The following is a 20,563-nucleotide window of genomic DNA, read 5'->3' as shown; positions in this document are numbered from 1 at the left end:
TTTCATATGAAGGAGAGTGGCATAATACCACATCAGAGAAAACATGAAAAGTGCCTAAGATGTGCTACTGAACAACAAGTAACAGTCAAAACTCATAAACGGTACAGGTTCCATTTGGATCCCAAGAGCAAAGATGAGTAACGTCACCATTCACTGAGGTGGAGCTGAACACCATCTTACCCTTCCTCCAGGTCCATTTTCACAGCCCAACTCCTCACACACTCTTGTGGCTAAACTCACTGCCGAGATTCTTCGGGGCTGAGTACAGACAATGTTACATTTACTTGTTCCACACTCATTTAGAAGCAAATCTTCCAAAAGAAAATGTGGCACTTGAGTACTTTTACCACTCCCTGTTTCACCAGCCACTACCACTACCCGGTGCCTTTTAAGGGTTTCGACAATTGAATTCCTGTGTTTGAACACAGGTAACTGTTGCCTTTCCTTTAGAAGTTTCTGATACTTGGGTGTGCTTTGCAACTTTCTAAAGAGGTTTCTAACAGGTTCCAAATCTTCTGCCTTTTCTGATTCCAAGGACAGTGCAGAAAAATCCTCATCAGAAACTAAATTTTCCCAAGATTCCTCAGGATCTTCGGAGTTTTCTCTCTTATTTTCAGGATGCTGTTGTTGCTGTTGCTGCTGCTGTTTCAATTTATTCAGAAGTTTGGCAATAAAAAGATCACGTGGTTTATTGGTTTCCATTTTATTTAATTCTTCCTTTTTCTTTTCTGCATCACTCCACTCCAGCCAAACATCTCGGTAAGTGGGAGGAAGTAACTGGTGAACTGACTATAAAAGGAAAAAAACAGCAGTGTGTTATTTTCACTAACTATTGGATACCAAAATTCAATAGGTTAGAACTTAGAAGGATAGCTATCTTCCTCTTAAAATATAACTTGTCTTAAACTGGTAAGTTACTACTTTAAGATATACATGTATATGATGCAAATTTATAAACAGCACATCATATTCAGGCTTCTACACTTAATAGCTTTCTGACCCTAGGCAAATAACTTAACCTGTGTCTCAGTTTCTACATTTGTAAAATGGGACTAATAATACTACCTCCCTTATAGGTATACTCTGAGGTAAACTTTAAACGTTTATTATTGGGGCCGGCCTGGTGGCGCAGCGGTTAAGTGCACACGTTCTGCTTTGGCGGCCCAGGGTTCACTGGTTCGGATCCTGGGTGCCGACATGGCACCACTTGGAAAGCCATGCTGTGCTAGGCGTCCCACATATAAAGTAGAGGAAGATGGGCACGGATGTTAGCTCAGGGCCAGTCTTCCTCAGCAAAAAGAGGAGGATTGGCAGCAGTTAGCTCAGGGCTAATCTTCCTCAAAAAAGAAATAAAAAAAGTTTATTATTTATTCCTACAGTGGTGCTACTTAAATATATAGATGATCCATAAAGCATTTCTAAAATAAAGCTCCCTCTGAGATTCTGGCAGTTGTATATTACAGGTCAAAGCATTTTAAATAAACTACATTGGATGGAATCTAAGTTATCCTAATTCTATGCTACACAAGAGCCCACAATTATCTCTATAACTCTGTAACACTGACAATCATTTCTATCAATTAAGCTTAGCTTATGACACTTTATTTTGCAAAATGAGGGAAATAAAGACAGTAAGAACTTTTACTGACAGAAACTAGAAAAGAACTATTGTTTGGAGTTCCACTTAATCAGTGTCTAAAATTTTCAGTGGCTCTAATTTCCCATGAAGAAAGATACATACATTTACTGTAAAAAGGAAATTTTGACAACCCAAAATACAAAAAGCACTGTGTTCTCTTAAAAGTGCTTCCTTCAGTAGTACTTTATTTTAATTGTTCCTTAAACTGGAAGCTTATAGTTAATATAACCAAAAACTGAAAACTGGAACCAATGTCTACCATTTTTTAAAGTTGAGAGACAATATAACATTAAAGGAAAACTGTTTAAAAATTCTCCTTAATCAACCACCCTAGCACACCTATTTTTAATCTGTAAATTAGTATAGCCTGAAAAGTCGCACCAGTCAAATGGTTCAGAACTTCTGGTCCAAGGAGAGAAAGACTGAAGAAGTCAAAATTATAAATAAGCAGAAACAAGGAAAAATTAGATGCAGCAGTCAGTAAAGAGGTAACTGGGACAGAGGGCCATAATTAAATATTACCTTTCACATGCAGATACAGTTTTATGTTGATAAAAAATAGTATACCCATTCTTCCACATATGATTTTTTAAACACCAAGGTCTAAAAAATCTCACCTGCCCTTTCACTAAACGATAAAGAGCTAAAGTAGCTCCCAGGTGCTGAGCCTGCATGCCATCCTCTGTCAAGATCGTAGGGCACACTACCAGTACATCATCTTCAGATTTGATTACCCTTACCCTACAAAGAAGCCAAAAAAAACTTTTTAATAAAAATATGAAGTAAAAGTTAGAAGCCCATTAACGTTGAATTTAAGTTTACATTAATTATTTAAATTAGATATTTCCATGGAAGACATTGTACTAGATAATGATTTATAAACTCTATCACTGTGAGATGTGGAATTAGAGAGCTTCCTAAACGTCTACTCAACTCTTAGGAAATAAAAAGATTTTCATCTTAGATTTTTCTAAAAGTTCATTTGGCTAACCAAAAAACATACCTACATTTCCAGTATCTACCTACTGGAACTTTTTCAAATGAAGGATTTGGACTCTTGGGAAGATTCTTCCTGACCCAATCGATCAGAAACTGTTTGGGAGATTTTCCAGTCCAGCTTCGAGCAGTATAGTCAAAATTTCTTACATCATGAGGTTCTTTCTTTTTCTCTAAAATGACAAAGATTGGTTCTTTAAAAATGGTTTTACAGTAATATACAGTCTCTTTTGAGTGCTCAAAGTCCTCTTACTTCTGGGAACAGACTTTTAGAAGAGAATAGGTGAAGAAAGGACAGACAGAAAGCCTTGGTCTTCTATAAGTGATGTAAAGAAATCTTCTTGATGGATAAAACCACTGAAAATCTGAATCTTTAAAAAAAGTATCTTGAGTATCAAATGTATTCTTATAAAATATCTATGATACTATCTATGAAAAAAATTATTCAGGATACTCTGAATTACAATGTTTGGTAGGTTACCACACAGAAAGGGTAATCTTTTGAAAAAATATAAATCAGATATCATTTCTTTGCTTAACAGCTGCCACCATCACCACCACCACCTTCAATGGCTTCATGTTACATATAGAATAAAGTCCAAATTCTTCACTACTGACTAAAAGCCCTCCATGGCCCACCTCTGCCTGTCTGTTGTCACTCTTCCATCATGCTCACTATGCTGTAGCCACACTGGCCATCAGTTAATTCCCCAAATGCTCTGAGCCTGCCTGTTCCAATACAGTAGCCACTAGCCACATGTGGCTAAATTTAAATTAATTAAAATTAAATTCTTGATTTCTCAGTTGTACTAGTCACATTTCAAGTGTTCAATACTCATATTTGGTTAGTAGCTACCACATTGGATAGCACAGATACAGAACCTTCCCATCATAGAGTGTTCTGTTGAACAGTACCGCTTTAAGTTCTCTTCAACCTTAGACTCCCAAGGTACTGCCTCCCTCCTTCGAAGGCTCTTTCCACCATCTCATCACCAGGCTAACACCTAATCATCTGTCAGATCTCAGAGCAAGTCATCAGCAAGGTGTCCCCAATCCAAATTAGGCACCCTTGTTATCTCCATTATTAGAAGACAGTTTTCTTTCTTTGAAAAGAAAGTACACATCACAATCTGTAATTATATATTTGTGTATATTTAAAGCTCACCTTCTCTACTAGAGTGTACACTTGAAGAGGGCAGACACTAGGTTATTTTGTTAATAACTGCACACATAGCACCTGACATTGTGAACAATAAGAATTCAATAAATATTTCAATAAATATTTGTGGAAAGAATATATAATTAAAAGAACTGACAATTTATTGTGGGACTTGACTGACTACATTACAGACTGATCAATATTAAACTAGCTATATCATTAATGTACTTAGGAGCACAAAGAAGCACACAATTCCACACATCTGGTGGCATGGCAGGAATCAGGGAAGGCTTTAAGAAGAGGTGCTGTTTGAGTTGAGCCTTGAAGCGAGGGAAAGCTTGGCCAAGTAGGGGGTAAGAGGATGAGCAAAGTCATGGAGCCATGAAACAACATATATTTTAAAGAAAGAAGTGGCTGTAGTACATAGCTGGGAGAACACAGTGGAAAGGCAGACTGTGGCAGAATGCAAAAGATCTTCAACGCCATGATAAAGAGCTTGGACTTGTTACTGATTAAAGGTTTTTAACAGGAAACATATTTAGATCTGTGTTACGGAAAGATAATTCTGGCAGGAGTTTGGAGGACAGACTGGAGAGAGATGAGGCTGAAGCAAGATATTTGTAATTACAAAAAGCAAAACAGCATGGTACTGGCAGGAAAACAGACACACAGATCAATGGAACAGAACTGAGAGCCCAGAAATAAACTCACACATTAATGGACAGCTAATTTTTGAGAAAGGACCAAAGAACGTATAATGGAGAAAGGAAAGTCTCTTCAATAAACGGTGTTGGGAAAACTGGACAGCCATATGCAAAAGAATGAAAGTAGACCACTATAATACACCACACACAAAAATTAACTCGAAATGGAGTAAAGACTTGAATGTAAGACCTGAAACCACAAAACTCCTAGAAGAAAACATAGGCAGTATGCTCCTTGACATTGGTCTTAGTGGTATCTTTTTCAATATGTCTTCTCAGGCAAGGGAAACAAAAGAAAAAATAAACAAATGGGACTACATCAAACTAAAAAGCTTGTGCAGAGCAAAAGAAATCATCAATCAACAGGGCCAGACCTGTGGCAGAGTGGTTAAGTTTGTGCACTCCGCTGCAGCAGCCCAGGGTTTTGCCAGTTCAGATCCTGGGTGCGGACACGGCACCACTTATCAGGCCATGTTGAGGTGGCATCCCAAATGCCACAAGTAGAAGGACCCACAACTAAAATATACAACTATGTACTGGGGGCATTTGGGGAGGAAAAAAGCAATTAAAGAAAAAAAAGAAAAAGAAGATTGGCAACAGTTGTTAGCTCAGGTGCCAATGTTTAAAAAAAAAAAAGAAATCATCAACAGGGCCCGGCCTGGTGGTGTAGCAGTTACATTTGCGTGTTCCGCTTTGGCAGCCTGGTGTTCACTGGTTCAGATCTCAGGCACAGACCTACCATCCCAGGTGTGGACCTACACACCGCTTATCAAGCCATGCTGTGGCAGGCGTCCCACAAATAAAGTAGAGTAAGATGGGCAAAGATATTAGCTTAGGGCCAATCTTCCTCAGCAAAAAAGAGGAGGATTGGCAGTGGATGTTAGCTCAGGGCTAATTTTGCTTACAAAAAAAGGGCAGGGGATCTGAACAGACATTTTTCCAAAGACATACAGATGGCCAACAGGCACAATGAAAAGATATTCAACATCGCTAATTATGGGAGGGAAATGCAAATCAAAATTACAAGAAGATATTACTTCCTGCCCATCAGAATGGCTATTCAAAAGACAAGGAATAGAAGACCATATAGAGATTCCTCAAAAAATTAAAAACAGAACTACCATATGATCTAGCTATTCCACTTCTGGGTATTTACCCAAAGAACACAAAAACACTAATTTGAAAAGATATATGCACCCCTATGTTCACTGCAGCATTATTCACAATAGACAAGACTTGGAAGCAACCTAAGTGCCCATCAACAGATGAATGGATGAAGATGTGGTATATATATATACAATGGAATACCACTCAGCTATAAAAAAAGATGAAATCTGGCCATTTGTGACAACATGGATGAACCTTGAGGGTATGCTAAGTGAAATAAGTCAGATGGAGAAAGCCAAATATTGGATGATTTCACTCATATGTGGAAGATAAAACAACAACAAATAAACGCACAATAGATTGGTAGCTACCAGAGGGGAAGAGGGCTGGGGGAGGGCGATAGCGGTAAAGGGCAGTATTTGAACGGTGACAGGTGGCAACTCAACTTTTGGTGGTGAAGATGAAAAAAAAAAAGTTATACAAGTAAGTTATCATAATCATTACTTTTCTAAGACAGCTTGTGGAAGCAAAACTTTACTGCCATCTTATGTAGTTTGCTAGAATACAAAGTAACAATTTCTCAATTATATATTCTCTGACATTTTACTATTTACAAATTATACCCCAGAATGCTTTCTCTTCATTTTACCTTTCTCTTCTTCAGTAGCAGCTGTAGATTTTTCAAATAAATTAAAGTTCAAAGCACTTTCTCCTTCTGTGGCTACTGGAGGCTTTTTCCTTTCATTCTGTTGAGGTGAAATCTTTATGGCTGGATTGAATATTGGATGGTCTTCTAAACTTTCCATTTCTACCAAGAGAAAAAAATGAGGTTTAGTTTTCCGTATTTGTTTTTTATGCCTTTTTATTTTGCAAAGATGGTTTTAAAAAAGTAGCATTCCTTCTTTCTCCTTGTAGCCAATTATTCAATACTTCCTAGTAGGAATTTGTGTTAGAAGTCGGAGGCAATCTACCTTGACATTATATAGCAATTTTTTAAATAAATTATTTAACAGATGTAGACGGCTTGGAGAAGCATCTTCATTAGAAATAATTACTCATAGAATTGTGTCCACCTCTCCTTCTTGAATGGAGATGTTATTTTACGGTGTACATCAGAGGCTGACAATTATGGCTTGCAGGCCAAATCCAGCCCCACTGCTTATTTCCGTACGGCCTGTGAGCCAAGAATGACTTTTATATATAATTTCCTTTTTTTGGGGCAGGGGAAGATTAGCCCTGGGCTAACAGCTGCTGCCAATCCTCCTCTTTTTGCTGAGGAAAACTGGCCCTGAGCTAACATCTGTGTCCATCTTCCTCTACTTTCTTTGTGGGATGCCTGCCACAGCATGGCTTGCCAAGTGGTACGTAGGTCCACACCAGGGATCCAAACCTGCGAACTCCAGGCCGACAAAGCAGAACGTGCAAACTTAACCGCTGCACCACCGGGCCAGCCCGACTTTTATATTTTTAACTGGTTGAAAAAGATGAAGAGAAATATTTGTTGACGTGCAAATTATGTGAAATTCATATTTCAGTGCCCATAAATACAGTTTTATGAGAACATAGTCATTCGTGTATGTGTTGTCTATGGCCACTTTTATGCTGTGCAAGGAGAGCTGAGTAGCTGTAGTAGAGTCTGTATGGCTTGCAAAACCTACAATATTTACTATTTGGCTTGTTATAGAAAAAGTTTGCCAATCCCAGGTATAAACTGTTAGAAAAGAGGAGACATAGTAAAAAGAGGCAACTTTCCTTCCAGAAAGGCCAATAAAGAAAAGACGTTTATACATCTAAGCATCTTAAAGTGTTTACCTCTTTGAAATTTTCTTATTTTTTCCTGAGCCTCTTTTTGGCCTTGCTTGTTTTTCTCTAGTTTAAAGGTAGCTGCCTGCTCTTTTGCATCCAGAAGTTTTGCTGCAAGGTGCAAGTACCTTTCATTCTGTTCCAAATAAAATGATGATAAGGAAATAAGAGCAAGATTAGTTTATCTATTGTCAATGTATTATATCAACTTAAATAAGGCAAACTACAGAATCAAAAGTAAGTATAAGCTCATTTCTGTAAAGAGAAAAATTAAATTTTTATTTTTATACATTTTATAAATATACATATTTAAAGGATTGCATAGGCAATAATATAATAATATTCATCTGAAAGTTCCCTTCTCATAATCTCCATCTTACAGAAGGATAGTCAGGGAAATTAAATTACTGGTCTTTTCCTCAGGTTAGGTTAACAAGGGACAGGAGATGTGTAGGAACAAAGCCTGGGGTAAGAAGATGAGGGCATGCGTAGCGCTACTTTGAAACCATAACTGTTAGGAGGAAGGGAAGAGAGACAACTAACGCAACACAACCCGCTGAATTCTGGGACCATTCTGTGCAGAAGCAAACATCGATATAGCGTAACAGAGAGGAGGGTTAGCCATCTCCTCAAATTCACCCAAATCATAACTCTTCTTTCCATCTTTCCCATCTATGGCACTGATACCACCATCCCTCCACCTACGAATCTCTTGCTGTCTTTTGCTCCTTAACCTTTATATTCAGTAAATCACCAATTTTTAGTGATTCTTGCTTTAAATGTTTCTCTTCCTTTCCAAATTCTTTTTTTTTTTTTGAGGAAGATTAGCCCTGAGCTAACTGCTGCCAATCCTCCTCTTTTTGCTGAGGAAGACTGGCCCTGAGCTAACATCCATGCCCATCTTCCTCTACTTTATATGCAGGACGCCTAGCACAGCACGGCGTGCCAAGCGGTGCCATGTCCGCACCCGGGATCCGAAATGGTGAACCCCAGGCCGCCGAAGCGGAACATGTGCACTTAACTGCTGCGCCACCGGCTGGCTGCCCAATTTCTGATTTGGGACCTTATTATTTCAGACCTGAATAAGTGAAGTAGCTACCAAATGGCCTCCCTACCCTTTCCAAATCATGCTAAACACTATTAAATATTCCAAACCACCTTAAACACTACTAAATTTCACCTAAAAAGTCAAATTCTTCTTGTCAGTCATCTGCCCTGCCCACCTCTAATGGCTCTTCACAATCAAGAGGAAAAGTCAAATTAATTTTCTGGGCATCAAAATCTTTTAGTCTCAGCTGAACTCACCTATTTACTCCTATCTGCCAGTACTCACCTACACATTTTATTGTCTGTATATACTCATCTATTGTTTAATACTCAAGGCTCCTTGCACAATCCCACCTCTGTACCCTTGTTCACACTATTTCACCCATCTGGACCATCTTCCTATCCTTCATTGCCTATGCACACTCTACCCACCCTTCAAGTCCCACTTCTCTTCTTTGAAGTCTTGACCTAATGCTCCAAATAGAAGAGACGCTCTTTCTCTGAAACTCAAGGTAGACTTGTACTGTCCTAAATTCTTTTTGTTTATATTACTTTAAGACAGTCACACAGTCAAAAAAAACTTATAGGGGGCCAGCCCATTGGCACAGTGGTTAAGTTCAGCACGTTCCACTTCAGTGGCCTGGGGTTCGCAAGTTCAGATCCCCGGCATGGACCTACACCACTCATCAAGCCATGCTGTGGAGGCATCCCACATACAAAATAGAAGAAGATGGGCACACACTAAGTGCAGGGCCACTCTTCCTCATCAAAAAAACCAAAAAACCAAAACAAACTTATAGGATACAGAAGAAGATAAAAAAGAAGTCTCCCTCCCACCCTACCGCCCCAGTCCTAATCACTAGTAACAGCTTCTGGTGTATCTTTCCAGATGTTTTCTTCACATACATATGAATGCATATATATGTATATATATAGCTTTTCTTTTACACAAATGGGTTCATCATACTATTCATGCCGTTCTATAATTTCCTTTTTATTCTTTCTAAACTAACTTTATTAAAGTATGATTTACTTACAATAAAATGCGCCCATTTTAAGTGTACAGGTAAATGAGTTCGATAAATGTATACATCCACGTAACCACTATCATAATCAAGATATAAAACGTTCCATCATCCCCAGAAGTTTCCTCATGATGCTTTAGAGTCAATCTCCTTCCCCAACTCCTGGACTCAGGCAACCACTGATCTGCTTTCTGTCACCATAGATTGATTTTGCATAGATGACCTTTCTGGAATTTAATACAATGAAATTACGCAGCATGTACTCATTTGTGTCTGGCTTCTTTCATTCTTATACAATGTTTTTGGGAGTTGCTTGCAGTGTTTTACTATAAATAAAGGTGCTATGAACATCTGTGTAAAAGTCTTATTTTTCAGACATGTTTTCATTTTTCTTGAGTATATACCTAGGAATGAAATTGTTAGGTCATATGGTAAGTTTATGTTTAACTTCATAAGAAAGTGCCAGTTTTCCAAAGTGGTTGTACCATTTTACAATCCCACAATCAATGTATGAGTATTCCAGTCACTCTACATCCTCCCAACACTTGGTATTGTTGATCTTTTCAATTTTAGCCATTTTGATGGATATATTGTAGTATCTCACTGCAGTTTTCATTTTCATTTCCTTGATGACAAGCAATGTTGAACTTATTTTTACCTGTTTATTGGCTATCTATATATCTACTTCGGTGAAGTGTCTGTTGTCCTTTTAAAACTTCTTTATAAATTATAGATAGAAGTCCTTTGTCAGATATATGTATTGTAATATTTTCTTCCTACAACTTGCTTTTTTCACTTAATCTCATATTTTCAGTTTATCTTCTGATATCTAGGTTTTTTTCTCTCCAGACTACAGGTTTCCTCTAGAAAGGAAGGTGCCTTTTATTTTTAATATCCAAAGAATTTAGCATATTCCTTACACATATCAATCATTTAAAAATATTTGATGATTATCTCTTTAAACATGGAAGGAATGTAATTAATATATATTGAGCAGTTATTTTGTGTGACGTTTTTCCCTAAGTGTTATTTTGTTTAATTTTCACATCAACCCCTTAAGGTATTTACAAATGGGGGAATTAAGTTTCAAAAAAGTTACATATTTTGCCTAGGAATATCTAGCTAGAAGTCTAATATAAATTTCTACTCACAGGGTCAAATTTTTCTTCCTCTTCTAGACTTTTAGAATTCTCACTCTTTTCTTCTTCATTTTGTTGTTCAGCATACCGCAAAATCCATTCTTTCATATTCACTTCCAAATTTTTTTCTTCCTTTTTTGGCTAGGAAGAAAACCACAAATATTTGAAAAACCAAAGTTAGAAAAAGGTGTCAAAACTATCATCAGTGTCACTGTTTTTAGAATTTCTTTATACTCAGGAGGAACAGACATATAAGCCTCAAAAATCATATTCTCTACTGTTCAATGAAGGACAAATGAATTGAACTCAACATTACTTTAGGAAGTCTAAACTTGCATAATTCAAAGAATATGTTTACATAAAGAAGCAAAAAAAAGAATTGTTAAAAACTAGTGTTATTACTTAAGAACAATGGTGTTGTGGGGATAATGCTTCCATAGGTTTTTGTTTTGTTTGTTATTTTATTGAGATATAACTGACATATTAAAAAACTGCACATACTAAATATATATGTTAATGTCACATTAATTCATTAATTAAATGTTAATGATAATGTATATATAAACTTATCATTTTGCTGAGTTTGGATATTTGCATATACTCATGATACCATCACTACAATCAAGGTACTAAACATACCTAACCTCCAAAAATTTCCTTGTGTTCTTTTGTGCGTGTCTGTGGGTGTGTTGGTGGTAGGGAGGGGTGGTTGTGGTAAGAACACTTAACATGAGATCTGTACTGTATAGAGCTGTATTGTTAACTATAGGGACTATGTTTATCTCTAGAACTTATTCATCATGTATAACTGAACCTTTATAACCATTAAGCAACGTTTCCCCATTCTCTCTCCTCCCCTTAGCCCCTGGTAACTGCCATTCTATTCTCTGCTTCTCTGAGTTTGACTATTTTAGATACCTCTTATAAGTGAAATCATGCAGTTCTTGGCTTTCTGTGACTGGCTCCTTTCACTTAGTATAATGTTCTCTAGGTTCATCCATGTTCACAGATATTTTATAATATGCAGAGTATTCAAGTGTAATACTCGAATGACACAAACCATCCAGTATTCATGCCTTTCTGTAATCTCCTTCCACACAGATTTTGGACCTGGCCATTTCACTTGCTTCAACCAATGGGACATTAGCAAGAGTGATACAAGCAGAGGCTTGATAAAAATTTGTACATTGGGGCTTATCATCTGGAAATACTTGCTCTTGGAAGCCAGATGCCATGTAAGAAGCCCAATCACCCTGAAATCACCATATGTGAGGAAACCCAAGTTAGTCATGGAGAGAGAGGGATGCCTGGCTAGTCCCTAGCTGAGGCACTAGTCATGTGTGTCAAGAAATCATTTTAGATGTTCCAGCCTGAAAACATACACCTCATGGGACAGAAGAACTGCCCAACTGAGCCCAGCCCAAACTACAGAATCATAAGAAATAATAAATTGTTGGTTTAAGTCACTGCATTTTCGGGTGGTTTGTTATGCAGTAATAGATAACTGAAACACACTGTGATAGAAAAATTTGGCAAACTAATTAGTTAATTTCAGTAAGTAAAATGTTGTGGCAACCTAATATTTATACTCTTATAAACTGTTACATATGCTTCATTCTGATTTTATACAACTTTAAATTTTTAATTCTTAAATTACCTTAATCTTAGGATCTTCTTCCTGTTTTTTGGTTTTAGGTTGCACTGGAGGTGAAATAGTGGCTTGTATTTGAGGAGACTGGAATTTTGGCCTACTTTTAGGTTGTTGCTCTTCAAATTCCTGACTGAATCCCTCAGGAAGTGCATCTTAAAAGAAATTGGGATGAAAATAAACATGCGTATGATACATAAAACACACAAATATTTATTAAACATACACAGAAACCTTGCGTGGACAAAGAACAGCTAATTTTATCCCACTTCTCTTCTCCTAAAAATAGAAACCCTACGATGAACCTGGTTTATTGTCAAACCAGAAGTGAGACCACTCATCAGATGATAGCTAGCCCACCTCTATTTGGCCATTTATTTCACCTTCAATGTGTTAGGCTCCTAAATTTTCATAAAAAGACCTTAACTCTTCCCACCTTTTGCTTGCCTGTCACAGCATATGGTAGTATCCTTACTCAATTATGAAAGCAATTTGCACTCCAGGTTCTTGCCAAAGATTAAAACCTTGACCCTCCACTTAGTCAAATACTATTAATCCAAGGTCAGATGGCCCTAATCTCTAGACTAAAACCAGGAGATACAGCCTAATAAATTACAGATAGTCAAACTTTGAGAATTTGTTGTATTAAGTACATTCTAAAATGAGTATCAACAACTGAAAGCAACACACACAAAAATAATTTCTTCTTGCATAGACTACAACCTCTAAGGAGAATTTACTGACAAGAGTAGAAAAGAATAAGATAGTCTAAAAATAAATAATTACAACACAGTGGTAAAATTTTAAGTACAGGTCAAAAGCTTGATACAAATCTGAAATTATTTCAAAAGGTTTTAGAAACTGAAAGAATTTTATGACAATACTGCTTACCATCTGAAAGGTTTAAACAGAGCCAATCCAAGGCAGAATGAAGATCACCTCCATGTAAGAGTGTGTTAGTCATGGCATCTTCAATGTCCTTAGTCTTAAATGAAAATGCTTGTAAAGCCATGTATAAATCCTATGAAAGGGAAATGTAAAAAAGTCATTTTGTCAATTTTCTCTCCTTTCATTAGTAATATTATCCTCCTGTTCATTTTAAACGAGAAACTCTGACACAGATTCTAATTTCAAAAATATCTTTCTTTTTCTTTTTCAGTTAGCAGACTTAAATGTGCTCACTGTATTGAGAATTTGAGAACTACAGATAAATTAAAAAAAAAACAGGAGAAATTGCTCATAATCTCACTACCCAAAGATACTGTTTGCAATACAGTATATGTTTCCTTTCAGTCATTTTTCTACGGTTTGTAAAATCAAAGTTCGTTTAATATTATAACATAAGTATCTTCCAAAGTTATTAGAGACTCTTCATCACTTTTAATAGTTACATAATATTTCATTGGGCAGACACATCATAATCTAATTATACATCCTCCTATTGGTGATCATTTAGGATTTTTTCTTATTACAAGCAGTGCTTCAATGAACACATTCATACATAAAGTAAAGCATTTTAATGTACTTTCTAAAGCATGATCTTTAGAGCTGGGCAGAACTGGGTTCAAATCCAGACTCTGCTCACTCTGCTACTTACTAATTAACAACCTCAGCCTATAATTTATGTAATCTTTCCAAGCCTGAACTCCTTCACTTGAAAAATGGGGCAAAATACCTCCTGGGATCGTTGTGTCAGAAACAATGTAAGCAAAGTGCCCACTACAGAGATTAAAATACTTTGGGGAATGTAAGTTTTCATATCACCATTTTAATGTGTGTAGTTGTATCTAGCACAATTCCTTCCCTATTCTTGCAGATGGAAATGACAGTCGTGAAACCTAAATGGAAGTTGAAAAAGTCACTTTAGCTCACATGTGGAGCTGTCTTAAAAATGCTCCAGTAAAAATGAGGAACTTCAAAAATGTGTGCAAAATACCTGTAGTTTTTTGGCAGTAAGTCTTCCAGAAATCACTCCCTTGTCATTATTTTGCTTTTTATGCTCATTGATCACTCCAATAATTCTTTGTTCTAGTTTGTTATTAATTACCACCTGTTGAGGCCAAAAGTCACATCAATTAGAAGCTAAACTATTAAATAATATTTAATAAATAATTAGAAGCAAATCATATAGTTTTCTATATCCCTGAAAACCAAGCCCAGAATTTCAGCTAAAATCAAATACACTAATTATCATATTTTGGACCACATTCCTACCATATATTTCAGAAAAAATGGGATATGAAAAAGGCAACAAAATATGGCAAGAGAACATTCCTTTTATAAAGCCTCTTGAAGCCATAAGTCTCAAGACGTTGTCCTTGGACTACCTTTGGATTACGATCACAAAGACAGACTCCTAAGCCCTATCTTAAACATACTGAATCAGAACCCTTGGGGATGGAGCCCAGAAATCTCCTTTAATGTAAACCAGGCCCAAGCACACAGCCTGAACAAACGGAGGCTACACCAAAAAGGGTGCATATCAAATAAACTCTATATAAATAGTAATAATTAGATTACACAAATTCTTTTGGTTCCAGAGTTTCACTCCTGTTTTTTTCCTATTAGCCATTTTATCTTCTGTTGCTTCCAAATTTTTAACCTAAGAGTACAATAGCATCTACCTACAAAAATACTTTCCCTTTATTACATCTTTACTGAAGGCCTACTATGAGCCATACACAAAACTATACTTCAGGAATTCAGTCTAGCACAGTAAACATATATAAAAAGATAAATTGTAACCCAGCATGGCAATTATTTAAACAGAAATATGAAGTGCTAATGGACCACTGGGAAAATCAACCTGGTAAGTTATGAAGGACTTCATAGAGGTCACAGAGGTGACAAATGGAGAAGGGGAAGTAGGGCATTCTAGGTAGAGAGCCCATGGGCAAAAGCCTGGAGTCAGAAAATCACGTGGGATTTGGGGGGACAATGAGATGTGAACTAAAATTTTAAGTGGAGAAGAGTACTGAAGAGGAGGCTGGAAAGATATACTAAGTCAGATCTGAAAGGATGTGTATGCTATGCTTAGAAGTTTGGACCTTATCCAGATCTTCCTTAATTTCTTAGAGGCTCTCGACATATGTGTATGATGTACTCCTATTTAGTATAGATTAGCAATTAGTGTACTATTTACACAAATTTAAAATACCCCATTTTCTTATATTTAAGAATATATCTTTTTCATTTTTTTAAACAGAACATTTCTTGAAATGACTCAAAACTTTGGTACTTACTTTCAAAATAGATTTATCCAGATTTGCAGGACCACCAGAATCATTTGCAGAATTAAAACTATAAATTTTTGGACCTGTATATAACAGACAATAGTCAAGGCAATTTAATGATTAATATCCACTACACTATTTTAATTTCCTCTAAAGATTGCTAAATATTAAAAATTTGATTTCAGCTTTTCCCCCACTTCACCAAATAACTCAATCTAGAAGTCAGCAAAACTCCCTCTAAATTTTTGAAAATACTTTACCAATTAGCATTCTCTAGGTTAACCAATTTCTCATAAGGTGCAAATGCTTGTACGTATATCTTCTAGATTAAGTCTGTCTTCATCCTCATGTTTTTAAAACCATATGTTCTTCTGCCTGACAGCTGAAAAAGATCTCAGAGGATATTAGATTCCTGGCAGAGAAGATGGGTAATTCTGAAGAGAAAGCACTCCCAAGGTAGAAAGGAGATGGGAGTTCCTATCATCTTCTATTGAGTTCAAGGTCACTGTACTAGTTTCCTAGGGCTGCTGTAATAATTACCACAGATTGGTGGCTGAATATAACAGAAATATTCTCTCACAATTCTGGAAGCTAGAAATCTAAAAGCAAGGTGTCAATAGGATCACACTCCCTCTGAAGGTTCTAGACAAGAATCCTTTCTTGCCTCTTCGGGCTTCTGGTAACCCCAGGCATCACTTGGCTTGTCTGCTTCCTTCTTCACATGGGTCTTCAAATGGCCTTATTCCCTGTGTCTCTCTGTATCCAAATCTCCCTTTCTTTTCTCTGGATTCTAGTCATCCCTAAACCCAGGCCAATTTCATCTCAACATCCTTAACTAATCACATCTCCAAAGACCTTATTTCCAAATAAAGTCACATTCTGAGGTTCCAGGTGGACAGGAACTTTTGGAGGGAATACTACTCCACCCACTACCCAGTTGCCAAGTTTGTTCCTGTCAACAGAAATACTGTATCTTACCCCTAACAATGAGTAACCAGGAAGGAATAAATATTATTTTCAAAACCTTTGATCTCATGATCTCCTCACTCTCTTAAAAATTTACTGAAGATCCCAAGCACTTTTTGTTAACGTGTGTTATAATATTGATATTTACCATACTATAAAACAGGAAATTTTTAAAAATATTCATTAATTCATTAAAAATAATAAATCTGCTACATGTTAATATTAATATTTTTTATGAAAAATAACTACATTTTCCAAAACAAAAAAAATTGTTTTCCAAACAAACACATAGATACAGAGAACAGACTGGTGATTACTTGAGGGAAGGGGAGTAGGGGGAGGGGGAAAGGGGTAAAGGGGCACATGTGTACAGCGAGGGATGGCAACTAGACTTTTGGCAGTGAATATAATATAGTCTGTACAGAAGTCAAAATATAATGACGTACACCTGAAATTTATAGTTATAAACCAATGTTACCGCAATTAAAAAAATTGTTTTCCATTTTTGCAAATCTCTTAATGTCTGGCTTCTGCATTCAATCTTCTGTAATATTACACACCACGTAGCCACTGGAAAATGCCATTGTACACTTATGAGAAAATTAGCAGGAAAATGGCAAACATCTTTTCAGAACTATTATGAAAGTAGTCTTGCCAGAAAGATCTCAAGAATTCCCCAGGACCCCCTGGGCACACTTTGAGAACCACTTGCTGTGTAAGAATAATCCTAGAATCTAATAAAACCTAGTTACTCTGCTTTTAAACACCTTAAAATGGGAAATTTTTTTCACTTTCAGAGAGAAACCTAAGCACTAAATTTAAGAGTAGCTTATTATGATTTTAAAAGTCAAGGACTTTGGTCTCTGTTGACTTACATTAGATTGTTCAAAAGTTTTCAAGAATAACTATTTACATTTGGGCAGTCTGAACTAGGGACATCTGTGGTTTCCTGAATTACTTCTGTGCTATAGTTATATAGGAGTACTTAAGGTTACCTGGAATATGTTAAAAAATAATAACAAGTGTGGTATAGTATGGTTAGTTTCTGTATCTTTTAGTCTCAGACTTTACCTTAATCCTAGGAACTTTGCTCACAAACTCATGTCAGTGGTAAAAAAGAACAGTATATATCAGTAGTCCTTAACCATTTCTAAGGGTCTAAACAGTTGTAGTAAACTCATTCACAAATTTAGCATACTAACCAGAGTTTTAGAGGTCCCTAAATCTTCCAAGGGGCCCCAGTTATAACTCTTTGAAAAGCTACAGATGGCTGAACAGTTCATTATCAAGAGTCTACTGAGAAACAGCACAAGGTTGATGTGTTACTGACAGAGGTGAGATTGCAAATTCCTTTAATAACATTTTTTGGTCTTGTATTTTAAATTAGTGAATTGAAGATTGCAATAAGCTCTCATTTGTCTCCTCCAACCATTCCACCTAAGACATCCAATCATATCACTTCCTTGAGGTCAGCTTATACTGCAAACTTCCAGAGGGCAAATAAAAGAAGAGCTGAGTCCCAGAAAAATCAGAAGGGGAATATACGCAAAAATTTGCTGTGCATTCACTGAGTGTCAATCAGGGTCTCTAAAAGTGGGTGTGTTTTCATTTTAATCAATACTCAGGAACTGAAGCAATAAAGAGGTCTTGCCACAGAGATATCACCAATTAAATCAAGTAAACCAGTAAGGCCCTTTCACTTTCAAATTCTTCCTAAAACCTGTTCATATAAGATTTTTAACCAGTGTGAATGAAAACTGCAGAATGTGAAAAGCATTTTTAAACAATTTGATGGAAATCCTTCTAAAATGTATTTATACTTCCTGCCAAATTCAAAGCAAAATTGAAAGCTTTTTATGATGCATTACTTATTATGAATATCTGTTACTTTGCTGAGAGGCTTGCACAGGCTACCAAAAAGGCTGAGCCAGCAGAAGAAAACAGATATTCAAACTTATAAATGAGTAACCCTATTTTCAAATACAATTCTAAGTCAGTAAGCCATGGAATAAAGATGGTTCCCATCTTTATTTTTGCCAAGTAAAGTGCATAAGATTTATGACAGCTAGTTTCCCTGCTGCTTAGAAACCTTTATCCATAAGTTTTGGTTCTCTGTTTCAGATGGAAGGAATTACTGGAAATCTGACTTGAAGTAAAAATGTTAGTGTGTAGTATCTCTAAGGCAAAAGTATTATGGATTTCAAATTTATAAGTGATAGTTCATGGGAAAATGCAACACATAACTGGCTCTCAAAAATATTTATTACATTAAAGTCAAAGCACATAAAAACCAAGTGATTTCTTCAAGATGACTCAGCTAATAAAAAAAAGCATCAACCCGAATCAATTTCTTGTTGCCCAGTACTCTTTCTTTTAGAATATATTCCTTTTATACTGTATTGCATTTTACATCAGATGGTGATTGTAATGACCCACTACCACTAAGACATTCACTTTGAGTTCCTAATGTTGGTGACAGGTGTACTAAGGCACCCCAGCTCCCTGATCAACAGTATACACCTGCAAGGGGATCCAAACCAGCCAAGGGATCCAAACAGGGATAAATAAGACCTAGTTATTGTCCTCATGGAGCTCATATTCTGGTGGAATAATTGAGCAACTAATTATCCAAATAAGCCATGAAGGGGAAGTACAGGGTATCCAGAGAATAAATGAGGGTGAACTGATATAATCTGAGCAGTCTGGTTCTGTGAGGAAGTCCATACTGACAGAACCACCTGACTAATCCTTTAAAAACGCCAACTAGCTAAGGTCTCTCCCCCACTTAATACCCACACTAGACCCCTCTCTCTAACGCCACCCACAGAGACTTTCTTCTTGTCGTCTTGCACATGTCAAGCTTGTTCCCATCTTAGGGCCTCTGTCCTTGTTCCCTCAGCCTCAACCATAGTGTCTCTGGATTTTCCAATGGCTGGTTGCATCAAATCATCTCAGCATAAATGTTTCCTCAGGAAGCCATCCCTGTTTTAAACCAAAATAGATCCAATCACTCAATTCTTTACCAGATCACTATTGTTTGACCGCAATAGCACTTTTTCTGTTCCATTTTGGTGATTCTAAAAAATATTTATAATGGCTTTTTATGAATTTACTCATGACATCAGTCTCCCAGTCTTATTTCCCTCTTAAGATTTTAAGTCTAAACTAGGCTTAAGAATTTTCACAAACACAAGCCTTATGGTTAGAACCCCCCACCCCCACCCCAGCGCCCAATAATGCAAGCTCCTTAAAAGCAGGAATCTGTTTTGTTCATGTGTTATTCCCAGTGCCTAAAACCTTTCTTGGCACATAGCAGCTCTTCAAAAATTATTTGATGAACAAATGAAATGAAAAAACAGGAGTGGCAGAACACCTAGAACTGCACCAAGAGCCATTTTGTGGCACTAGTGATTTTCTACCTTCAGACATGAGTACAGGTTTTGAAAAAGTATGCTTTGTACAGTCCTTCAAATAGTTTGAAAAGGTAGAGGGAGATGGAAGTGGGGGACATGGACATTAGGAACTACAAAGAGTTCAAAATAACGTTTTTTCGTGTATTTTTCTACTTTTTTCTCCAAAGTAGGCCTATCACACGTTATCTAACAATACCCAAACAGAAAAAATCATGTGGTAATCCGTGCAACATTTTATTTACACTGCTATATATATTAATTTATAGTTATAAAAAATCCCCTATAGGGGCCGGCCCAGTGGCACAGCAGTTAAGTTCACACGTTCGGCTTCTCGGCAGCTCAGGGTTCACCGGTTCGGATCCTGGGTGCAGACATAGCACCGCTTGTCAAGCCATGCTGTGGTAAGTGTCCCACATATAAAGTAGAGGAAGATGGGCATGGATGTTAGCTCAGGACCAGTCTTCCCCAGCAAAAAGAGGAGGATTGGCAGTAGTTAGCTCAGGGCTAAGCTTCCTCAAAATAAAAAATTCCCTATAAATTTAGTAAATGACCTCTCATTTTCTCTCTCTTGATTTCTGGGTCTTAATAATTCCTCTGAATTTCTCCTTGTCACTTATCCAAGAAATTTTCTGAATGACTATAGGTACAGCATTGGAGTAGATACTGAGGGACATTAATACATAT

General features: G+C 36.7%; 1 protein-coding gene across 3 annotated transcripts in view; it reads right to left on the bottom strand.

Annotated features, from left to right (window-relative positions):
- DHX29 (DExH-box helicase 29) overlaps nucleotides 1-20,563 on the bottom strand; it is a 47,660-nt gene that overhangs the window by 24,160 nt on the left and 2,937 nt on the right. For 2 of the 3 annotated variants that reach the window (XR_011430369.1, XM_001916390.6), the window contains exons 2-11: nucleotides 15,510-15,583; nucleotides 14,204-14,317; nucleotides 13,159-13,288; nucleotides 12,277-12,422; nucleotides 10,632-10,760; nucleotides 7,418-7,544; nucleotides 6,255-6,413; nucleotides 2,643-2,808; nucleotides 2,257-2,380; nucleotides 181-789 (exon numbers count right to left, since the gene is read on the bottom strand). Coding sequence is in view for 2 of the 3 variants with exons in the window: in XM_001916390.6 (XP_001916425.2) it covers nucleotides 181-789; nucleotides 2,257-2,380; nucleotides 2,643-2,808; nucleotides 6,255-6,413; nucleotides 7,418-7,544; nucleotides 10,632-10,760; nucleotides 12,277-12,422; nucleotides 13,159-13,288; nucleotides 14,204-14,317; nucleotides 15,510-15,583 (1,778 nt within the window). In the remaining variant the exon portion in view is untranslated. The remainder of the gene's footprint in view (nucleotides 1-180; nucleotides 790-2,256; nucleotides 2,381-2,642; nucleotides 2,809-6,254; nucleotides 6,414-7,417; nucleotides 7,545-10,631; nucleotides 10,761-12,276; nucleotides 12,423-13,158; nucleotides 13,289-14,203; nucleotides 14,318-15,509; nucleotides 15,584-20,563) is intronic. The other variant, XM_070246265.1, reaches the window with a different exon arrangement.

This window comes from Equus caballus, chromosome 21 (assembly GCF_041296265.1).
Source record: "Equus caballus isolate H_3958 breed thoroughbred chromosome 21, TB-T2T, whole genome shotgun sequence".
NCBI lineage: Eukaryota > Metazoa > Chordata > Mammalia > Perissodactyla > Equidae > Equus > Equus caballus.
The sequence above is the reverse complement of the archived record's forward strand: the minus strand, read 5'-3'. Positions and strand labels throughout refer to the sequence as shown.